At 43.0% G+C, this 23145-nt stretch overlaps 1 protein-coding gene across 6 annotated transcripts in view; it reads left to right on the top strand.

Annotated features, from left to right (window-relative positions):
* Positions 1 to 23145, top strand: part of SPIDR (scaffold protein involved in DNA repair) — a 736772-nt gene that overhangs the window by 662854 nt on the left and 50773 nt on the right. For all 6 annotated transcript variants that reach the window (XM_029591243.1, XM_029591246.1, XM_029591241.1 and 3 more), the window contains one exon: positions 15217 to 15378. In XM_029591243.1, the coding sequence (XP_029447103.1) occupies positions 15217 to 15378 (162 nt within the window). The remainder of the gene's footprint in view (positions 1 to 15216; positions 15379 to 23145) is intronic.

Raw genomic sequence — 23145 nt, forward strand, 5'->3', positions numbered from 1 at the left:
TTAAATCTTCTTTTTTTTTTCCCCACAGTCTTACAACTTGGGTTGCTCAAAGGGGAGGGGGATGGGACAGGGATCCCTTGAGACCTCCAGGGAATTTACCACAACCGGAGAGGGGTGCACCATGCGGACTGCTCGTTCCCGGTAAAAGAGGACAGTCCTGGGCTGTGGGGCCTTTAAGCTGCAATATTTTTCTGTGCAGTGTTTTACCACTGGGGAAAATACTGGGGCTTAATAAATGTACTGTAGGTATTTCCCTGTCTCCCTCTGGAGACAGGGAAATACCTACAGTGCCTGAATATAATCCACTTTGAACTGGCTGTCCAGTCATGAAAGGCGGAATGTAAATCAAAACTTAAAATTAATTGTAATTGATTTTGATATTACTGTAGCATTTGAAATAGGGCTCACTGTAGGACTGCAGCTTTCAGTATGGAGCTGTAGTGGAGGAGTAGCCTAGTGTTTAGAGCAGTGGGCTGTGAACCTAGGGAAACCAAGGTTCAAATCTCACTCTCACTCCTTGTGACCGGGGACAAGTTGGGTACAAAATTAGATTGTAAGCCGAATGGGAAATGTGTACACTATCTGAATGTAGTTCACTTTGAAGTGCCAGAAAGCAGAAATAAATAACTGTAGTGATGTCACTGCAGGAGTTTCATGTGGGCATTTAACATCAGAAGCCAGGCTGTCACTGTTGCAGTACTGCATCTTCTAAAAAGAAACTTCTGTTAGGCATTCCCACCTTCTGTGATCCAGCTAACTAGATATTTATATCTTTTAACTTGTTAAATCAGAAAATATTTCTATTGATTTTCCTTTTGCTGATTATCATAATTTTCATCATCTCAATGTTCAAGCCCCTTTCATTCTCATATCATCTTAAGAACATAGGAAATTGCCATGCTGGCTCAGACCAAGGGTCCATCAAGCCCAGCATCCTGTTTCCAACAGAGACCAAACCAGGCCACAAGAACCTGGCAAGTACCCAAACACTAAGAAGATCCCATGCCACTGATGCAATTAATAGCAGTGGCTATTCCCTAAGTCAATTTGATTAATAGCCATTAATAGACTTCACTTCCAAGAACTTATCCAAACCATTTTTAAACCCAGCTACACTAACTGCACTAACCATATCCTCTGGAAACAAATTTCAGAGCTTAATTGTGCATTGAGTGAAAAAGATTTTTCTCTGATTAGTTTTAAATGTGCTACTTGCTAACTGCATGGAATGCCCCCTAGTCCTTCTATTATCCAAAAGAGTAAATAACCAATTTACATCTACCTGTTCTAGACTTCTCATGATTTTAAAGACCTATTATATCCCCCCTCAGCCATCTCTTCTCCAAGCTGAACAGCCCTAACCTATTCTGGAAGCCAAATTTAGGCTTTACATTCTGCTTTTCAGTTGTCAGGGATAAATTGGAATCTTTTAGCTCAGGAGAGTTTCTAATTATAGGCACTTGGACTACTTTCATTATTATTGGAACCTCACTGTCGGGATGCCCTAATTCTAATGCATCATTAGTATCCTTTGAAGATACCTCCCTCCGAACCATGCACTGCTGAGCTATTGTCAGCTTTCCCCTTTCTTCTAGTTTAAAAGCTGCTCTATCTCCTTTTTAAAGGTTAGCACCAGCAGTCTGGTTCCTCCTGGATAAGGTGGAGCCCATCCCTTCGGAAAAGACTCCCTCTTCCCCAAAAGGTTCCCCAGTTCCTAACAAAACTGAATCCCTCTTCCTTGGACCATCGTCTCATCCACGCATTGAGACTCCGGAGCTCTGCCTGCCTCTGGTGACCTGTGCGTGGAACAGGGAGCATTTCAGAGAATGCTACCCTGGAGGTTCTGGAATTAAGCTTTCTACCTAAGAGCCTAAATTTGGCTTCCCACATTTTCCTATGTCGTTGGTGGCCACATATAACACGACAGCCGGCTCCTCCCCAGAACTGTTTAAAATCCTATCTAGGTTATGTGTGAGGTCCGCCACCTTCGCACCAGGGTGGTCTTATGTACATACCCTACGTTCCTGCCCAAGATTGTGTCGGACTTCCATCCTAACCAGTCCATCATCCTGCCATCATTCTTTTCCGGGCCCCACTCACAGCAAAGCAAACAAGCCCTGCACAGTTTGGAGTGCAGATAGGGCCAGTACAAGGGGATTAGGCACCCTAGGCACTTTCTGCCTTGCGCCCGCCCCCCCAGTCACGTTGACACCCCACACACACCCCCGGTTGCGGCCCCAAGTCCTACCTCTCGGTTTTCTGGGTCACGAGCAGCATGTGGCCCGCTGAATCTCAACTCCGCTTCGCCCGTGCCCCCTAATGGTCGGCACCCTAGGTCCTGGCCTTGCTCGCCTAGTGCTTCCAGCAGCCCTGACTGCAGAAGAGCCTTAGCCTTCTATCCGGAGCAGACAGAAGCCCATAGACAGTCCACCCAACGTTTTGTTTCTTTTGATAAGAATAATTTGCGGATCACCGTTGCCAAGCAGATGCTTTCCAGTTGGCTAGCAGACTGCATCTACTTCTGTTCTGTCCAGGCAGGGCTATATCTTGGGGGTCATGTCAAGGCTCACTCTGTTTGAGCCATGGCGGCATTGGTGGCTCACTTGCGAGGAGTTCTGCAGAGCTGCGACGTGGAGATCTCTCCATACATTAACATTGCATTATTGTTTGGATAATGGTCGACACAGCAGCAAGTTTGGCCAATCTGTCCTTTAGAACTTGTTTGAGGTAGAGAACCCAATTCTGTTCCCGCCTACAGCCCATTGTTTTTGTTCAGCTTGGCCTCCCTCCCCGCCCCCCCATTACCAACAAAACTGGATATTGTTGTGCTGTTGGCACATGTTTGGTGTCTTGTTGGTCCCCTTTTATGTTGGGAGGGCAACCTGTAGCTAGGGATTCACTCGTGTGAGGACTTCTATCCCGCTTATCCTCGGGGAAAGCAGAGTTGCTTACCTGTAACAAGTGTTCTCCGAGGACAGCAGGATGTCAGTCCTCACGAAACCCGCTGCCACCCTTTTTCTCTTTATTATTTTATTCCTTTTAATTCTATGATATAAGACTGAGGGGACCCTGCGTGGACGTCTGGTGTATTGCATGTGTGAACATGCTCAATGAGACTCCATTCGATGATGTTATCCATGTGTAAGGAATGACATCCTCGGAGAACACCTGTTACAGGTAAGCAACTCTGCTTTCAGCACTTAAAAGTGGATTATATTCAGGGACTGTAGGTATACTGTGATTCAGTATGGTTTTTCCACTTGTTACAATGTGTTCCACTTGTTCCAACCAATGGGATAAGGATGATTGGGGGGGGGGGGGGGAAGCAGCTTGAAAGACACAAAGCAGTATGTATGTGGCCTTAGATAGGATTGTGGTGCTTATAGGAAGCGGTTAAAGATTGTGAAATGTTGCCAAGTACTCTGTTTCAAAAGACCCCTGCTGCAGCTTGTCCTAGAGCAGGGGTGGCCCGCTCCAGTCTTCAAGAGCCACAAACAGGCCTGATTTTCAGGATGTCCACAATGAATATGCATGAGAGAGATTTTCATACAATGGAGGCAGGGCATGCAAATTTCTCATATGCTTATTCATTGTGGATATCCTGAAAACCTGGCTTTTTGTGGCTTTCGAGGACCGGAGTTGGTCACCCCTGGCCTAGAGCAAAACTAAAACAATATCCTGATATGGTCAGTTAGCCAAAAGCATGCAGATGTAAATTCAGACTTCCGAAAGCAAGCAAGGAAGGTTGGACTGTCTACACACATATATGCAGAACATAAACAATGATAAATCTCAGATATGTGTTGGGAAGAGGTGCCTGTATGCGTTGTCGAAATGTGTGTGGGTGGAATGTTTTCATAGGAGTGCTGTTTGTGGTCTATGGGAGTGATGTATCAAGCTGCGTTAGTGCTCTAACGTGTTATATTGCGTATATCGTAATATTTTGCATCTCCCCAGCCAGATACTCTCCCCTATTACAAGAACGTACTTTGCATGCATGAATAATGCAAATGCATGCAAAAGAGGTCATTTACTAGTCAATTTGATGTAAATAATTTAGCACTGCCAACCGAAAAGGTGGTCAGCAGCAGTAAAATAACACTTATTTGAAATGCATTAGATGTGAGGTGGGAGGCCGGGGACTGTAACGAGGTCTCCAGGATACCGCCGCACATTTCATGTGGCAGGAAAATAAAATGCTGCAGCAAACGGAGAAGTTGAGCAAAGGTCAGTGCTGACTCCCATCTCAACCTAGTGACTTTCCATTTTGGCCGCAGACAGATGTGGATCCCTTTTACATAATTTTTTCCAGTGTTCCATGTGTTGGAAATCGTAATAATTTAAAGGAAGAGTTTTCCTGCTGGTGCAGGCACCTTTTCATTTCAGTTCATTTGTCAAAAAATACCATTGTTCCAAAATCCTTCAGATTTGACCTTTAAGTTCTTTCCTGTAGGAACCATAAAAAGGAAATTCAAGAGGATAATAATTAACCAGCAAGATATTCCAAAGTTCATATCGTCAGCATTGTATTACTGCTTGCAACTTGTCTAGTAATCTGTCCCTATTTGTATGGGCCACTGATGAGAACTGAGCTTTCTGGCTTTTGTTATTTAGTTTTTTAATTTTCAAATTCAAAATTCCTCTTTAGTCTCTAATGCTCTATTTTAAATAAAATAATTATGCTGGTCTTACGCTTGGGATCCACAAAGAGGAAAATGCCAGAAACCATTACAGATTCCTGTTCTTGTTTAGCATTAATTTGAGCCTCATATTTAATCCCAGTAGTAATATTTAGAGTTGTGAGAGAACCCATGCCAGGCCCCATTGTCAGTGAAACTCTTCCTGGCCCCAGGAGAATTCTGTTTTGGTCTAGCTTCTCTCTTCTTTTCCATCTTGCTTTTTTTTTTTTTTTTTTTCTGTTTCTTCTGTTACCAAAATAATATATTTCCTTTCCTCCCTGTCCTTCACTCATAAATTAGTCTTCCGTGAAGAAGGTTCTGTTACAAGTTAAAGGGCAACTTAAGTGGAGAGGCTGGAACTTTGCATTAGTGGGGAAACTTGGTTCCAATATGCCTTTGTCTTAGGAGGTGAAATTTGTTAGTAATATTTTCAGACTTAGTGTGAACCTTCCTGAGGGAAGGGAGTATACTGTACTACACTTTAAGCCTTTACCACCCATCCCCCATTGAGCATGTTCACACGTGCAATATACCAGACGTCCTCCCAGGGTCCCCCCCCCCCCCCCCAACCTCATGGGACCACCATGATCCTGCAGGGGAGGAGAGGTTCCATTTATTTCAACACACAATAGAGCCATCCCAAAACAAAGTCTAAAAGTTACTTGGAAAATAACAATGGAGGTGATATGTTTCTTATTGAAAAACTGTACATTTTTCTGCCATGGACAAATTAATTTGTGAATATTGAACAACATCAATAAAATGAGACACCCCTTCCCCTCTTATTTGCACTTATTCCAAAGCTTTAGTGTAGCTAGGGGCTTCTCCTTTGTTGTTCAACACTAGTAATTCCCCAAAGATCCAAGGTAGGCAAAATAAAATCAATGCACAAACTCCGATAATCAAAACGTGCAATTTGGGCTGGCTCAATGGCTCAGTGGCAATGCTGTGGACTGCCATGCAGGATATTAATTTCCAAGCCCAACTTCTCCACATGCCTGGCTGGGGATGGAGATTCTCCAGAACCATGATCTTTGGGCACCCAGCCAAAGGCCATCATGGTGATAACTGAGCTAGATAGAAGATGGAGTTAAAATGGAGTAGGGGGAAGTAAAGTGGAATCCTAAATGAAGACTCTTGGTTCTACAATACAAAGCCCAAGTAGAAGCTGATGCCATTTGAGAAAGTCACCCACAAGAAGACACTACTGGACCAAACATTTCTTCAGCCCCCCTCTAATGCCTCCCCGCCACAAAATAAATGTAGCTTAATTCAGGAAAAAATCAGCTTTTAGATAGTCACATGACTCCTCCAATAACAGCAAATGCCTATTTTATATATGTATTCATCACATCTATGCAGATATGGCTTTTATGTAAATGAGCAAAAGCCATGAACATAAGAATATAAGAAATGTCATACTGAGTCAGACCAAGAGTCCATCAAGCCCAGCATCCTGTTTCCAACAGTGTCCAATCCAAGTCACAAGTACCTGGCAAGTACCCAGACATTAGATAGATCACAAGCTACTATTGCTTATTAATTACCAGAATAGCAATTTATGGATTTAATCTCTAGGAACTTATCCAAACCTTTTTTAAACCCAGTAACACTAACAGCTAAAATCACATCCCCTGGCAATGAATTCCAGAGTTTAACTATGCGCTGAGTGAAAAAGAATTTTCTTTGATTTGTTTTAAATGTGCTATTTGATAACTTCATGGAGTACCCCCTGGTCCTTCTATTATCTGAGAGAGTAAATAACCGATTTACATTAACTTGTTCAAGTCATAAGAACATAAGAAAATGGCATACTGGGTCAGACCAAGGGTCCATCAAGCCCAGCATCCTGTTTCCAACAGTGGCCAATCCAGGTCATAAGAACCTGGCAAGTACCCAAAAACTAAGTCCTTTCATGATTTTGTAGACTTCTGTCATATCCCCCCTCGGTCGTCTCTTCTCCAAACTGAACAGCCCCAACTTCTTTAGCCTTTCCTCATAGGGTAGTCGTTCCATGCCCCATATCATTTTGGTCACCCTTCTCTTCACTTTCTCCAGTGCAGCTATATCCTTTTTGAAATGCGGTGACCAGAATTGCACACAGTATTCGAGGTGCAGTCTCACCTTTGAGCGATACAGAGACATTATGACATTCTCCTTTTTTATTTTCTATTCCCTTCCTAATAAGTCCTAACATTCTGTTTGCTTTTTTGATCGACCCACCACACTGGGCTGACTATTTCAATGTGTTATTGTCTTATCCACTATGACACCTAGATCTCTTTCTTGGGTGGTAACTCCTAAGATAGAACCTAACAGTGTAACTACAGTAAGGATTATTTTTCCCTATATGCATCACTTTGCACTTGTCCACATTAAATTTCATCTGCCATTTGGAAGCCCAATCTTTCAGTCTCAAAATGTCATCCTGCAATTCATCATAAATCACTTGAGATTTAACTACTCTGCATAATTTTGTGTTGTCTGCAAATTTGATCACCTCACTCAGCGTACCCCTTTCTAGATCATTTATAAATATATTAAAAAGCACCAGTCCAAGTACAAATCCCTGGGGCACTCCACTGTTTATCTTTTTCCACTTTGAAAACTTGACCATTTAATCCTACACTCTGTCTCCTGTCTTTTAACCAACTTACAATCCACAAAAGAACATCGCCTCTTATCCCATAACTTTTTAGTTTTCTTAGAAGCCTCTTATGCGGGACTTTGTCGAATGCCTTCTGGAAATCCAAATATATCACATCTAGCAGTTCACATTTTGTCCACATGTTTATTCACCCCTTCAAAAAAAATGTAGGAGATTTGTGAGACAAGTCTTCCCTTGGGTAAATCCATGTTGACTGTGTCCCATCAAACTTTGTCTATCTAAATATTTTGTGATTTTATTCTTTATAACAGTTTCCACAATTTTTCCTGGCACTGAAGTCAGGCTCACTGGTTTATAGTTTCCCAGATCACCCCTGGATCCCTTTTTAAATATAGGGGTTACATTGGCCATCTTCCATTCTTCAGGTACAATGGATGATTTTAATGATAGGTTAAACATTTTTACTATTAGTTATGAAATTTTATTTTTTAGTTCTTTTAGAACCTGGGGTGTATACCATCCAGTCCAGGTGATTTACTGTTCTTCAGTTTGTCAATCAGGCCTACCACATCTTCCAGGTTCACCTTGATTTGGTTCAGTTGATCAGAATCATCACCCATGAAAACCTTCTCCGGATCAGGTATTTCTCCAGCATCATCTTCAATAATTACTGAAGCAAAGAAATTGTTTAATCTTTCCACGTTGGACTTATCTTCTCTAAGTGCCCCTTTAACCCCTCGATCATCCAACTGTCCAACTGACTCACTTACAGGCTTTCTGCTTTGGATATATTTTAAAACGTTTTTATTGTGAGTTGTTGCCTCTATGGCCAACTTCTTTTCAAATTTTCTCTTAGCCTGTCTTATCAGTGCTAGGTTGCTGCATTAAATGTCCCTGGTCACCCCAATTCTTCGTAAGTGTAAGGACATCACAAAAGAAAGTTATGTGAAAAAGGCATCCTGGAAGATTGGAGAAATGCCTTTTGCCTTTTCCCATTTTCTCCCTGTGTTCCTGACACACATTTATCATACTGCTGACCCCTGAACTGAGCCTTCTCCTCCTTTACCCCTGCCATCTTGGTATTTTTCTCCATCCATTATTCTATTCTGTGCTTTTTAACATTTCTCTCTTCTTTCCCTCTCCCTTATCCACATTATCCTTTCCCACTAACTCACTTCTACTTTTTCTTTATGGTCTGTTGTTTAAATGTCCTCATTTCTCATTCTGTGCCCTGACTCTTGGAGCATTATTGAAAAAAAAAGTATTGTTTCTTGCATATGGAAAACGTTATTGAATAGGGCAATAGCATATACCACTCATATTTCTTCAGCAGTGTCTATTGGAGCCAGAAGGCTCACTTGGCTCTAAGTGAGTACACTCCAGGAAGATGTATACGATCATCTGGTAGATGTTTCTTGCACTGGGAACTTGTTTAGGAACAAGGTGCAGGAGACAGTTGTGCTGATTAAGGAATATCAATCCACCCTGCACTCACTGTCTATGGTGCTGAGTGATTGGCTTCCCATGGTCAGGTGTTAATGCCTTTCATACAAGTGTACTTTTTACCAAAGGAGGCCCTTCTGTTGTTTTCAGAGGCAATATGCTGTACCTTCCCATATGCAACTTGTTGCTCGGTAGAGAACAATAGAGTGAAGAGTGTTAGCATCAGATTCAACAACAACCATAGTCCAAGCCTTAGAAGAGGTTTTGACGCCTTTGACACCCACCTCCACCAGTGTAATGAAGGATCCAGTCCTTCCTACCAGAATAAGGCCTCATTACAAAAGACAGTGGGTCCTGAAGTTAAGGGCTATGGCTACCGCTTGCACTTCTCCCTCCCTTTCCCAGGCCCAATGGATGTCCATGTCTGCTTCCAGCCTTGGCCAGGTGGATTGGCTACATCTGGAAGTAACATCCCTTCTACATCATAAGACCATATAGAATCTTTCTCAGCACAGATGATTGGCATGGGCTTAGTTCCCCATGGTCAATGTAAAGCCCATTTTTAAAAGGGTTCCAGTGATGATCCAGGAAACTACTTACCAGTGCCAGGCAAAATTGTAGAAACTATTCTGAAGAACAAAATTACTGGCCATCTGGGTAGACATAAATTAATCAGGCAGAGTCATCATGGATTTAGCAAAGGGAAGCTTTGTCATGCAAATCAATTATATATTTTTGAAGGGGTTAATAAACTTGAGGACAAGGGTGATTCATTTGACAAAATCCCTCATGAGAGATTCATCAGGGAATTAGAGGATGGGATAGGAGACAATGTCCTATTGTCGACTGGTAACTGACCAAAAGATAGGAAACAGAGAGTAGGACTGAATGGTAATTTCTCTCAATGGAGAAAGGTAGTGGCGTGCGCCGGGGATCTATACTGGGACTGGTGCTTTTTAATACATTTATAAATGATCTGGAAAAGGAAGCAATGAGTGGGGTGATCAGATTTGCAGATGACAAAATTATTCAAAGTTGTTAAAGCCTATTGTGAGAAATTGCAAGAGCGTCTTCATTTGGAAAAGTGCAAAGTGATACATATAGGGAAGAATAGTCAAACTATAGGTACATGATACTGGGTTCCATATTGGGTGTCACCACCCAGGAAAAGGCTCTTGGATTTCTTGTGGACAATACTTTGAACTCCTTGGCTCAGTATATGGCAGTGGTCAGAAAATAAAATAAAATGTTGAATATTCTTAGGAAAGGAATAGAAAATAAAGCAGAGGTTGAGGCTTCACTGTGAATATTATGTGCAATTTTGCTTGTCCCATCAAAAATGATATAGCAAAACTATAAAAGGTACAGAGAAGGGTGACCAAAATAACGGGGATGGAACAGCTCACCTATGAGGAAAGGCTAAATAGGTTAAGGCTGAGAGGAGATATGATAAAGGTTGATAAAATAATGAGTAGGGTGGACTGGGATGAATAGGGAATGGTTATCTACCCTTTCCAATAGGACTAGGGGACAGTCCATGAAGCTAATAGATAGCACATTTAAAATGAGAGAGTAATTTTTTGCTCAATGCACAATTAAACTGTGAAATTTGTTGCCAGAGAAAGTGGTGAAAAAGATTTAGACAAGTTCCTGGAAGAAAAGTCCATAACTCGTGAGGAATTGCAAGAGGACTATTAGCCATGTGGACTTTGAAAGCTACTGTTTATCTCTGATTATGAGCAAGAAGGACTGGACCTATTCTTTGAGATCCTTCCAAGTACTTTTGTGACCTTTGGCCACTGTGCTGGACTTCATGGATTTTTGGTCTGACCCAGTATGACATTTCTTATGTTCTTACTTTTAAATTCCCAACCTTTCAGGGAACATGGACCCCCTTTTCAGCTTCAAAAAGTTTCATGGACCCCCACAAACTTCTCTTAAATTTTTGCAGCCATAATAAAAGAAATAATGAGATGGCAGTCCAGGATCATTCATAAATGTATACAACTTTGATCTAAACTGAACATGTAGGGAGGGCAATTTCCAAAGCTACTGAAAATTTGCCCTCATAATTGAAGGTTGAGGCCATCCCAGCTTCCACTCCAGCTGTAAAGGGGAAAAGGAAGCAAGTTCAAAAAACATTCCAGGATGGCAGCTTGGCATGACCTGACAGGAAATCAGAATTGTTACCTGCAGACCTGCAATCTAATTTTCAAAGGAAAACTGCCCACGGAGATTCCTTTTGAAAACTCAGGCCGACAGTGGAAAGCCAGTACTTTTGTTCCTGCAAACCTTTCATCTGCTTTGAAGCAGGTGTGAATGGCATGCGTGAAAGTATGCACAAGGATTTCAGAATGAAATCTCTGCATGTACTTTTCCTCCAACAACCTAGCCTTGCCCTTTTTTCCTCGCACACGCAAAAATATGTATGCTCTTCACAGCGTAGCTACTTTTACTCTCAGTGATGGGAATTAGTAATTTTCAAAAGGACCTTTTACATGGATAAACAGGTGTTTACCCGCATAAAAAAGTTTGAAACTTACCCTCGCTGAAAATTGACCCCTTATCGCCTAATTTTTTTTTATACTTTATTTTCTTTTATGATTCTTACAAACACATACCGAAAATGATAGCCAGAAAATAATTTAGATTTTAGAAAAAGCAAAACAATAGCCTGCTTTTCAGTGGGAAGAAGGCTAATAAGATCTCCATGTCTGTCTGTGTGTCCCTTTAAATATTGTGTTTAATGACATATCCACTCCTGGCTGTTGTCTCATCTGCCCTCCTTGATCCCTCGTGATCATCTTTCCTTCGTTCCTCCTGTACCATGGTGGTCCTCTATTCCTCTCTCTCTCTCACGACCTCTGTCCAGCATGATTCCTAGGGTCCCTCTCCTTCTCTCCCTTGATATTCTGCCATCCACTGTCACTCCCCTTAATCAGGTAAATCATGGATTCCTGTCTCCCTCTTTATCCTCCATTTCTTCCTTCATTCTTGTCTCTTACATTTTCTCCTCTGTCTCTCCCCTCATTCTGACTGGTTTTTGAAAGCAAAGGCCTCAATATATAAGGTCACACCCGCCTCTCTCTTTAGTTTAGTGGAGGAGTAGCCTAGTGGTTAGAGCAGCAGGCTACAAACCAGGGTTCACATCCCACTGCTGCTGTTTGTAACCTTGGACAAGTCACTTTATCCTCCATTGCCTCAGGTACAAACTTAGGGGGGTCATTTCTAAGCCTATCGCATGCGAAAGTCCTTTTCACATGCGATAGCTTGCCGGGGGCGGGTAGGGGAGGAGGCGGACGCGGTGCTATCTCTCGCTGGCGGCGATAAGGTAAGCACCGTTATTGCCGCCAGTTGTGCACCCAATAACACCACCTTTCACAGTGGCGCTATTGGGTGCGAAAGCCGGCAGCGATAACACCGCGGTGGTGCGATCGCTGCCGGCGTTCGCAGGCCCCCCCCCCCCAGTTAACGCTGGGATTCACCATTCTCTGCGAGAATGGAAAATCCAGCCCTTCGATTGTGAGCCCACTGGAGACAGGGAAATACCTACAGTACCTGAATGTAATCTGCTTTGAATTACCGAAAAGCAGAATAAAAATCAAATAGTGTAGTGTCAACACCAGTCCCATTTCCTCCTTTCTTCTTGTGAACCATTCTATTCTTTTCAGGTGCAGCTCTCCTCTCCTCTTCTCTCTCTCTCCCTCTCTCAGGCCAGTAGCAGAGCATGTGTCAATAGTGGGAAATATTTCTCACCACTGTGATAATCCAGCTTTCCTCTGTGCATCCAAAATCAGCACCTTCCGTTCAGACATCCTCACTGTGTAGCAGTGGAGTTTGACTTTTGAGGGCTGCAATCAATCTATCTCTTCCCCTCCCCCGCCAAACAAAAGGCAGTGTGGTTTGAGGCTTCTAATGAATGTGAACAGCCCTTTTCTGTCCCCCCTCTACCTGGTCTGCATCAACGTGGGGTGAAGTTTTCAGGACCATAATAGGTCCCACTCTCATTCACTTGGCCTGTGGCAGCAGCTCAACTAATCACAGGTAGTGGCAGCCTACTCCTTTTCTCCTTCTGGAGGACCCCCTGGGATGGTCTGCAAGATCCCAGGTTGGGAACCACTGCCCCAGAAATTGGATAGATTAAGATCCATATTAGACTTGCAGAACTTAGTTGCTGGATTCGATAGAGGTTCAAGATGAATTCTCTCCAGATAATTTAGCTGTTCATTTAGCTGAAGGACTGGCTGTGCACTTTGGATCTAAAGCACACTTAGAGCACATCCCCATTCATCCCACTCATCGGAAATTTCTCAGGTTTGTGGTAGGGGGCATGCATTGTAAGTACAAGGTGCTCCTGTTCAGCCTCTTGATCTCACCAAGAGTATTCAACAAGTGTCGAGATCATAGCTGCATAATTATGGAAGCATGGAGTCTGCTTGCTCCGGTACTTGGATGATTGATTAATGATGGGCCCCTCACTGTCTAGTATTGTGGAATCTTTCCAAATATGAATTCATCTTCTACACTCCCTAGGATTCATTGTCAATATTTCAAAGTCCAACTTAATTCCATTCAAGCCTCTTGAGGATTCAGTTCATAGGAGTCTGGATCCGACTCACTTCGGGAGAAAACCTTCCATTTGTCAAAAGGACTGGAACTCTAATGGGCCTTGCAAGGTCTTCTCTTCTATAGAACTATATGTCAGCAAATGCCACATGGCAGCAGTGATCCATGTGGTCCCTCTGACTCACCTTCACATGCGGGGACTCCACTGGGCCCTTCAAAGTCAATGGGATCAATGGCTTCAAACACTGTCCCACCAAATGTCATTGTCTCCTGATATGCGAGCCCCTCTCCAGTGGTATATAAACTCAGAAATTCTGTGGTTCTTGTGAAAACTCCCTTCAAGCCTGTTGAGTCACTGAATCTACAGATTTTCACTTGAAAGGTGGTGTTCCTTGTGACTGTCATTTCATCTCAGAGAGTGAGTGACTTGTAGGCTCTGGTCTCTTATTCACCATATCTTCAGTTTTTTCACAACAGTAGTGTTGTACACATTCACCCTAAGCTTCTTTCGAAAGTGGCATTTGTGTTTCACATTAACCAGTCAACTCTGCTGCTCCTATTCTTTCCAAGACTGCATGTTGATAAAGGAGAACAGACTCTTTGGATTGTAAGAAAGCCCTAGCATATTACTTGCAGAGGACCCAATCTCATAGTGAAGTTTCTCAACTATTTATGGCCTTCAATCCTAAAAGACTAGGAAGAGGATTTGCCAAAACAACTCTTTCTAATGGGCCAGTGGATTGTATAGTGCATTGCTATGCTCTGGCTGGCTTAGATTACAGACTTTGTCAAGGTCCAGCAAGTGAGAACCATGGCAACTTCAGAGCCACTTTCATTCAAGACATATGCAAAGCTACTAGTACCTGATTATCAGTCCACACCTTCACGTCACACTACTGTCTGGACATCATGTCCCAACAGAACAGTACCTTTGGAAAAGCAGTTTTGTACAGCTTGTTCACCCAGCAGTCCTCTCCACTGTGTGGTATATGGGTTGTCTGCTTTTTCCATCATTAGGATTAAATCAGCCATAACCAATGGGTAGTCAAATGCTGAAGACTGCCTTATGGAGCAACTATTTAACAAAGTCTCTTACCTGTTGCCAAGGTTCTTTTATAGTCAGCAGGATAAATTGGCCATACATTTGTTACCCATCCACATTTCTGGAGAGTTGACTACTTAGCTTAATACTGTGAAAGAGACTAAGGGACTCATGAGATAGTGACTGTGTGTAGAAATTCCCGTACATGCTTAGAAAGATTTTTGAAATCTGAGATTTAGGTCTGTGTCAGCGCCATTGAATGATGTGACCCACTGATTATGGTGGATTTATCTTGTTGTCTCCAGAGAATCCTAATCACAGTCAAGCAATTTCTTTTTTAATTGTGTTTAAACTATTTAAAACCTTTTATTATTATTATTTATTATTAACTTGGGTTTTAAAATTAGTCATTTCTTTTTTAAGGAGGGGGAAAATCTGAGATAGTAGGAATCTGTTCTAATGTTTCTATACGTATGATATTCTTGTGACGATATGATAAGTTTCCTACAAAGACATTGCAGTAATTGATAAATGTTTATTTAAAGGTCAATTCATTTTGCTTGCAGACAGAAAATGTTCATTAGCATTTCACAGTGAGAATAATGCAGGAGTGCATCACTATGTCTATTATCAAATTGTATAAAGAAAAGCAAGACTTGTAGCATCAGTGTTAACAAGACAAAAAATGCTTTTCTTAACTGGGATTTTTGGTGCACAAACTTGACACTAATTTAGAAGTTACTTTAAATTCCTCCTTTGAAAAAAGAAAGTAAAAAAGGCCAAACACCGTATCCCTTCTTCTAAAGAAGTACAAGCTTAGCATTGAAGTGTGTGCGTCGTTCCGAGCCACTCTCTGACATGGACCATGTTTCTTGCAGGTTGTGCCTTCTAGTTCAGGATGCCTATGGGATATTTAGTGAGCTCCAGTTACCGTCACCAAGGTACCATGCAGAAGATCTTGAGCGATGCAGCAGGAGCTGGGAAGGCAAAGTTTGCTGCCTTTCAGGAATGAAGATTCTGCAGAGAACCACCAGAGGAAGGTCAGAATAAGTTCCAGGAACAAGGTCATGCTCATGCCAATCAGAAATAAGCTTTTAATCAGTTATATGCTTCCATTTTCTTATCAGAAAGCTCATAACAGCTCTGTTGCACCCAGTTATATACGTTGTTTTGATAAAATGAAACAAAGGCCCTCCCAGGAGCCACATGGCTGGTTTTAATACGAGCAAAATCCTTGGTAGCACTGATTGGAACATTAGGGGGAGGAGGGGAGGCCACTGACCTGTTGTAGTCACTGTAAACTATAAAGGCATTAAGCTGCCAGTTACTTTTTTGGCACTGTTTATTATCTTGACGTAAAATAGTTCTGCGAGAGCGCCAGATTTTAGTAAAAGAGCTACGTAGGCAATTGCTCTAGCCTGGGTTTCCTATAACATGTTGGATTAAACCCAGTACAGAAAATAGTTACACTGGAATTCACTTCTTCCTTTTTTGTTGCATGATCATGTAGTCGGATGGGAAGAGAGTAGTGAGCGTGTGGTAGAAGGAAAGGAAGGGGCAGAAACTGGCACTGCTTGCCATTGTTTAAACATCCAAACTGAGAGAGTACAAATATCCAAAGTTATCCTAAAACAGCTGTTCGTGTGAGCTGATTTTTGTTTTCCTGAAATGCAGAGCCAGGGGGCTAAGTGTGTAACAATACGTGTGCGGTCTGATGTTCTGACTAAAGCGATGGGGCTACAAACCTGCTGTCATGCGAGTGACATAGATTCAGTCCCTGATTTAAGGTCTCCATATCTCAAGCTGGTCAGAGCTCTGAAAGCTTAAGTGCTGCTTTTGGAGGGCTGCCTGCAAGGGGCTTGTCCCACGGTGTGTCAGCTCTAGAAGGCGGCAGTTGCTGCTGCTGCAATGCCTGCCAGAATGTGCAGAAGGAAAAGCTGTATGAGAAGGGAAGTGGGAGAGAAAAAGGTAAAAATCCTCTTAGGGTTCCGGACGTGACCCAAAGGCACCTTTAAGTGAAATCCTCCTCCTGCAGACAAGGAGCTGTCCTAGGATTGGTGGGTATCACCAGCGTGCACCGTGCTTATTACAGAAAACAGTGCCTGGGACTTGGGGGCTGACCAGATCCAGTTTAAATCTGGGAAAGATAACAGGAGGGAGGGAATCTGGAATGGGAGGGGAAAAATTAAATTAAAAAAATTAAAAGAACACAGCCATGGAAAGTTTCTCCCTACAGATTCTGTTTCTTAAAACTTTATTTATTTATTTGTGGTTTTTATATACTGACATTTGTTTAGTAACATCACATCGGTTCACATTCAACAATATTTCATAACAGCGCTAAATAAATATAGGTATTAGCAGCAGTGTTTTACAGATAACATTCCAACGTAAGAGTGTAATAACAAATCCATATAAATGAAAAGGTTTAACATTGTGGAAGATAACTTCATACGAGAAAACTAAATACAAGAAAACTACTAAATTAAAATGCAATGTGACATATGGTTATTTTAACTAGAGGAATAATTCTCATGGATCTCTTATTTAAAGAAACTAAAGTAATGGATATTTATTGCATGTTATGAAAGCATAAGAGGCAGACAAATTTAACAGAACTTAAAAACCTGTTACCTGCGTATTGAAGTGTATGGTAAAATTAAACTAATATGACTAATAGCTTGCAGGAATACATCTCTGTAAAAGGGGTGAATCTCTGGGAAGGAACCTATTAGAAGTGCAGAGACATGGCATGTCATGCACTTTTGGCTTTCCGATAGGAGTATGCGCAGACAGTTGCCAGGGTTTTTTTCCCAATTAACTTTCACATAGCCTTCTGCCCCCCCCCCCCCCCCCCTTCTATTCCTACCATCAGTTACTGAAGTAAATTATTGACGTTAAGGGGGTTTCGGATCTGATTCCAGTGCTGTTCTTTGACGGTCCAGCATAAAACCAGTATCAGACTACATTTCCCCCTCACCTCAAACCCTCCAGAACTTATCCCCAGTCCAAGAGCAAGAGCTCAGCCCAGGAATCCCGTCGGTTTCTCACATCACAGAGCAGCCATGTGGTAAACAGAAACAAGCCAAATCTAACTTAGGCCTGAATCGGTGCACTTGGCTGTGCACGTGTTAGCGTGAGGTTGTGCACACATTTAAGAAAAGGGAAGTGATTATTCCCTTGTACAGGTCCTTGGTGAGGCCTCACCTGGAGTACTGTGTTCAGTTCTGGAGACCGTATCTACAAAAAGACAAAGACAAGATGGAAGCGGTACAGAGAAGGGCGACCAGGAAGGTGGAGGATCTTCATCAAATGACGTACGAGGAGAGATTGAAGAATCTAAATATGTACACCCTGGAGGAAAGGAGGAGCAGAGGTGATATGATACAGACTTTCAGATACTTGAAAGGTTTTAATGATCCAAAGGCAACGACAAACCTTTACCATAAGAAAAAAATCAGCAGAACCAGGGGTCACGATTCAGAACCAATGTCAGGAAGTATTTCTTCACGGAGAGGGTGGTGGATGCCTGGAATGCCCTTCCGGAGGAAGTGGTGAAGACCAGAACTGTGCAGGACTTCAAAGGGGCGTGGGATAAACACTGTGGATCCATAAAGTCAAGAGGCCGCCAATGAAGAGTAGGTGACTCGCCAGAATGATGGCTACTGCCTGGAGACAATACCCTTATTCAATAAACATACACATGGTTACTGTGACTCCAACATCACTCTAAGCTTCAACAGCAAGAGGAAATGTGGAAAAAAGGATTTGCACTCACAAAGACGGGAGTAGCTGGCTTGTTACGGCGGTTACTACCCCAAACCAAATAACCAAATTACTACCTCCACCTTCCTCTATTCCTGATGCCTTTCAACTAGCTTGATCACTCCATTCTTATACTTCACTTTCAATGCATATCCAGCATAGTTCTCTGCTTCAACGGCAGGGGAGAAGAAAAAAGGGTTCGCACTCACAAAGCGGGGAGTAGCTGGCTTGTTACGGCGGTTACTACCCCAAACCAAATGTACCTGATACTTCACTTTCGATGCATATCCAGCATGGCTCTCTGCTTCAACGGCATTGGAGAAAGACTGATACATCACGAATTTCCAGCATAGCTCTCTACTTCAACGGCAGGGGAAAAGAAAAACTGATACTTCACGCATATCCAGCATAACTTCAACGGCAGGGGAGAAGAAAAAAGGATTCACACTCACAAAGCGGGGAGTAGCTGGCTTGTTACGGCGGTTACTACCCCAAACCAAATGTGCCTGATACTTCACTTTCGATGCATATCCAGCATAGCTCTCTGCTTCAACGGCAGGGGAGAAGAAAAAAACTGATACTTCACGCATATCCAGCATAGCTCCCTGCTTCAACGGCAGGGGAGAAGATAAACAACCAATAAGGGCTGTATAACATAATCTGGGTAAAAACAAATAAGCATGGGTGTAGCTTGCTTATTGCGGCGGTTACTACCCCTACTACCTCTAACTAATCAAGCTAGATATTTCACTTGGATGCAGCTCCATCACTGCTCTCTACATTAAAGGTGGGGGTGGAAGGGAAATAGAACCAAAGAGCTAAGAGAAACAGATAAGTATGAGAGAAAAAATGAGTGAAGCTTGCTGGGCAGACTGGATGGGCCATTTGGTCTTCTTCTGCCGTCATTTCTATGTTTCTATGTTTCTATATGTATTCATTAATCGCTGAAGCTCTAGATGATTTACAGTTTCCATGTTTTTGCATACAGATGTACTCCCCAATGTGACAAGGAGTTTAGCACACAAAAACGATGGGCCTGATTTTGAAAAGCATTTATACGCTTAAAAATGGATTTTACATGAGTAAATGCACTTTACCCATGTAAGTGGGCTTTTGAAAATTGCTACAGTATATACCATTGAATTGTCCGTAGGATTTACCCGCGTAAGTGCATCTTATGCGTGTAAATGGCTTTTGAAAATTGCTACAATAGTAGATACATTTGCACATGTAAATCCTTTTGAAAATTAACCCCTTAATGCACAAATTAGCATTCCTCCCTGCAAATCCCATGTTAATCAGAGCATTAGCTATTCTTCCCCATTGCAGAGAGGTGCGTAGGATTACCTCATGTTTTCTTAACGCTGGAAATGTAGCTCTTGGTCAAAGGCAGGGTAAAGTTTCTAGGGCTAATGTTAATCTATGGGACTAAATCCAGAGTTCATAGTGCAGGGGTCTGGTGTTCAACATTTATGCAAAATTAAAAAAAATGATTAGCCTGCAAAACATGATTTGTGCACCTGAAAATTATGCCACTAAAAGTTCTGCACACAAAGTAGGAGAACAAAAGTGCTCATAAAAATTGTATGCACAAAACATGAAAAGGGAGCACCTAACTCATGCTTTGCTTCTTACTTTGAGGAACACAACTTGTGTGCCCCTAACTCATGTAATGTGTACATAACCTTTATGTTCATGAAACACGTTTTCGGAGTATAAACCATGTCCAAAACGTGCGCCCAATCAAACGTAGAGCTAATAGCGCTCATCACATGTAAAGAACATGTAGAGGAGGCCGTTAGCTAATCTCCGCGATGCAAAACATTTTCCCATGTGGCCAACGCGCCCTCGCAGCGCAGCAAGTTTTATGCCAGCCTGGGTCTGCTGTACTCAAGGGCGCATTGTAAAAACCCCAAATTCCTGCTTTCTGTGATACCTCCTATTAGTATCGTCGCGATACTAAGTAGGAGGGACCAGCGAAAGTGGAATAATTAAAAAAAAAAAAAAACTGAGAAAAAAATAAACATTTCTGGGCAGCCAATATACACCCATAATATACACCGTCCAGGCCATGTATATTGTGGTTGTGTTTTGTGCCAGTAGTGGGGTAAGAAAATGGATGCTCGTACTGAGCGTCCGTTTCCTAACCTGCTGACAGCCACCTCTCCTGGGAGCCCGACGCCAAGGAGGCACTAGGGACGCACAATTTCCCCTAGCGCCTCCTTTCTACTGTGGCAGCTAATTTGAATATAAAATTGGGCACCCGGGAGGGGTGGATCGTGGCGCGTTAGGAGAGCAGGCACTCGATCATGAGCCTCCATTTTACGGGTGCCGATATTGCATCAGCCTGTTAGTTTGTTTATTCTTCTTCTCTTCCTTTATTCAATCCCCGTTTTGATGGATCCCCTCAAGAACAAGCAGCTCCAGATGTTCCTTCCAATGAGCAGGAAGAGGGGCAGCCCAAACACTTCCTCCCAGATCTTTTCAACACAAATGTCCTTTGCCCTAAATATGATTCAGAATACCAGAAGATGCTGTAGCGGGGTCACCCCCCTTCCTGTGCCTCCTGGGAAGATGCCAGCGGAGCAGGTCTTCCCTTCCCAGGGACCAAAGGAGAGGTTTCCTCAAAAACTCCCCCCTTCCCAAGCCTACAGTCATCTTACAACAAAGGCAAAAATCCCAAAAATGAGTTCCAGGACAAACCACCCCGTACCTAAGGGAGTGGGCTATAGGCATGGAGCCCCTGACCTGACCCAAGGACTTACAGGTAGGACGGAACTCAAGCTCCCAGGTAGGCCAAGAATCCAAGCAAGGGACAAAATCTCCAACTTCCTCCAAACATCACAACTCAACTTCCAAAGGAGGACGGCTATTCCAGCACCCTCAAAGGGGAGGGGCTCTGCAGAATGGTGCCTCCCCCTGCTCACTAACTTACACTGCACCAGCTGAAAACAGGAGTACCCAGGGCTTAATGGTGATGTGCCTGGAGGGGCTGTTATAGTAGCAGATAACATGGTTCATGCACATAAATCATATTATATACGTGCTAAGCACATCTTCATGTGCATATTTTTGGGATGACGCACTTTGTAAAATGCCTGCTGCATTAGAAGTATCATCGTTTTATTTACAGGCCGATGCAGTATCAGCGCGTGGAAAACGGGCGCTCAGGATTGAGCGCCTGCTCTCCTAACGCGTGCCAATGCACCTCTCCGGGGCACCTGATGTAATATTTAAATGGGCTGCCACAATAAAATGGAGGCACATGGGGAAATTGTGCGCCCCTAGTGCCTCCTTGGCAGCGGGTGCCCAGGAGAGGTGACTGTCAGCAGGTTAGGAAAACAGACGTTAATTGAGCGTCCCTTTTTCCTAACCTGACTGCCAGTACAATTTTTTTTTTAAGGTGTTTCCTTTTTTGGTTCCTCCAACTTAATATCGTCAGTATTTTCTGCTTTACTGTAAACGTTTTGGGCTCCTCAAGAATGAAGGCCTGCTCTGGAGCAGGCCTTCATTTTTGAGGCTAAAAATGTGAGCGTCAGGTGCACATTTCTTTTTTTTGCATCGGGGGAAATAGCTAAGAGCCTCATCAACTTGAATTTACGTGTGATGAGCGCTATTAGCCACGCACTCGGTTGGATGTGCGTTTTGGTCACCCTAACCCCCATTTTGCTTCGGGGGTTATGGACTCGCGTGTTGAGCCATGCGCTGCGGCCAGCACATGGAATTGCATTAGCCTGTTAGTGCATGAGAAAAGGAAATGTGCGCTGAAATTCAAACCACATATTTTACTCCCTTCTTATTATACCGGGGCCTTAAATCGTCGTGATTTCAGTTTCAATATGAGGAGCTGCTTCTGGCCCACTTCAAGTAAGAGCAGTTTTGAGCAGCCAGGGAGCAGAGCTGCTCACTCATAGGACCCTGCACTTTCATACAGCTTGAGATTCTTAGACTAGCCCCAGAAAAACCTCAATCAGTTTTTTGGGGGGTTTTTTTTCAGAACTTATTACCCACCGCAAAAAAAAAATGTCTGAGGCAGTACACACCATAAAAACAGGCAAACGCAAGCACAAAAAATTCAAAATATCAAATAAATAAATGTAATATACAAGTAAAAATTTGTATCAAAGTCAAATGCGATACATATAACAATATAAAACCTCATTGTAACATAAAGACATTTTTACAGCTGCATAAGATTAATTCATTTCACAAAAATATTCAGTAATATGTACTCCATAATATTCCATCTTTAGAAGGCTCTCCCTGCATTCAGTTCCTTCCCTTGAAAGTTCTCCCCGCATTCCTCCCCTCCCCCCAAAAGCTCTCACACATCCCATCCCCACTGCCCCCTGATCCTTGGTGCCCTGCAGACTGGATTCCTCTCGATCTTCCCTGCTCGGCAAAAGGAGCAGTATATAATACTTCCTGTGCTGTGTGGATCCAGTCTCATGGTAAGAGTTGCGTAGATCAAACTGGCTACTCAAAAGACATGAAGTTGACGCTGTATTAGTGCCACCCCTGGTGACAGCCGAGTGGGGCACAGTAGGGTGTGGAAAAGAAAAACCAGGTTCTGTGCTGCATAGACTCCATGGGCGGGCTCAGCTATATGATGCCACCCCCGTGGAGCTGCTGCTCTTTGCAAGTACATAGTTTGCACTGTGGGTTGGGCCAGCCCTGGCATCATCTGCTCTTCAAAAGGTAGGAGCACACCACTGCAGCAACCTCTAGTAGGGGTGCTGGGGCGAAATGGTATGTTTCACGCCGACTTCACTCACAAGGGTCAGTTACTAGTGGAGCTGCCCACAAGGTCTCTACATCCATAGCAAGAGAATACTTTTCAAAGCCGAATTGGCCATCTGAAAATTGTCCTCTGCATAGACTTTTAGCCAGGATAGGGAGAGGCTTTTCCGTGGATGTGTTTGGGTCAGGGGAATAAACAAGCTTGCGAACCTTCAGTTTTCAAATGTATGTGCACTATTTTGCCCTTACTCAGCTGCGAGCACAAGTAGGAGTCGCAAAGAACGTGGGCTATCTTAGTGTGC

Source organism: Rhinatrema bivittatum, chromosome 2 (assembly GCF_901001135.1).
Source record: "Rhinatrema bivittatum chromosome 2, aRhiBiv1.1, whole genome shotgun sequence".
Taxonomy (NCBI): domain Eukaryota; kingdom Metazoa; phylum Chordata; class Amphibia; order Gymnophiona; family Rhinatrematidae; genus Rhinatrema; species Rhinatrema bivittatum.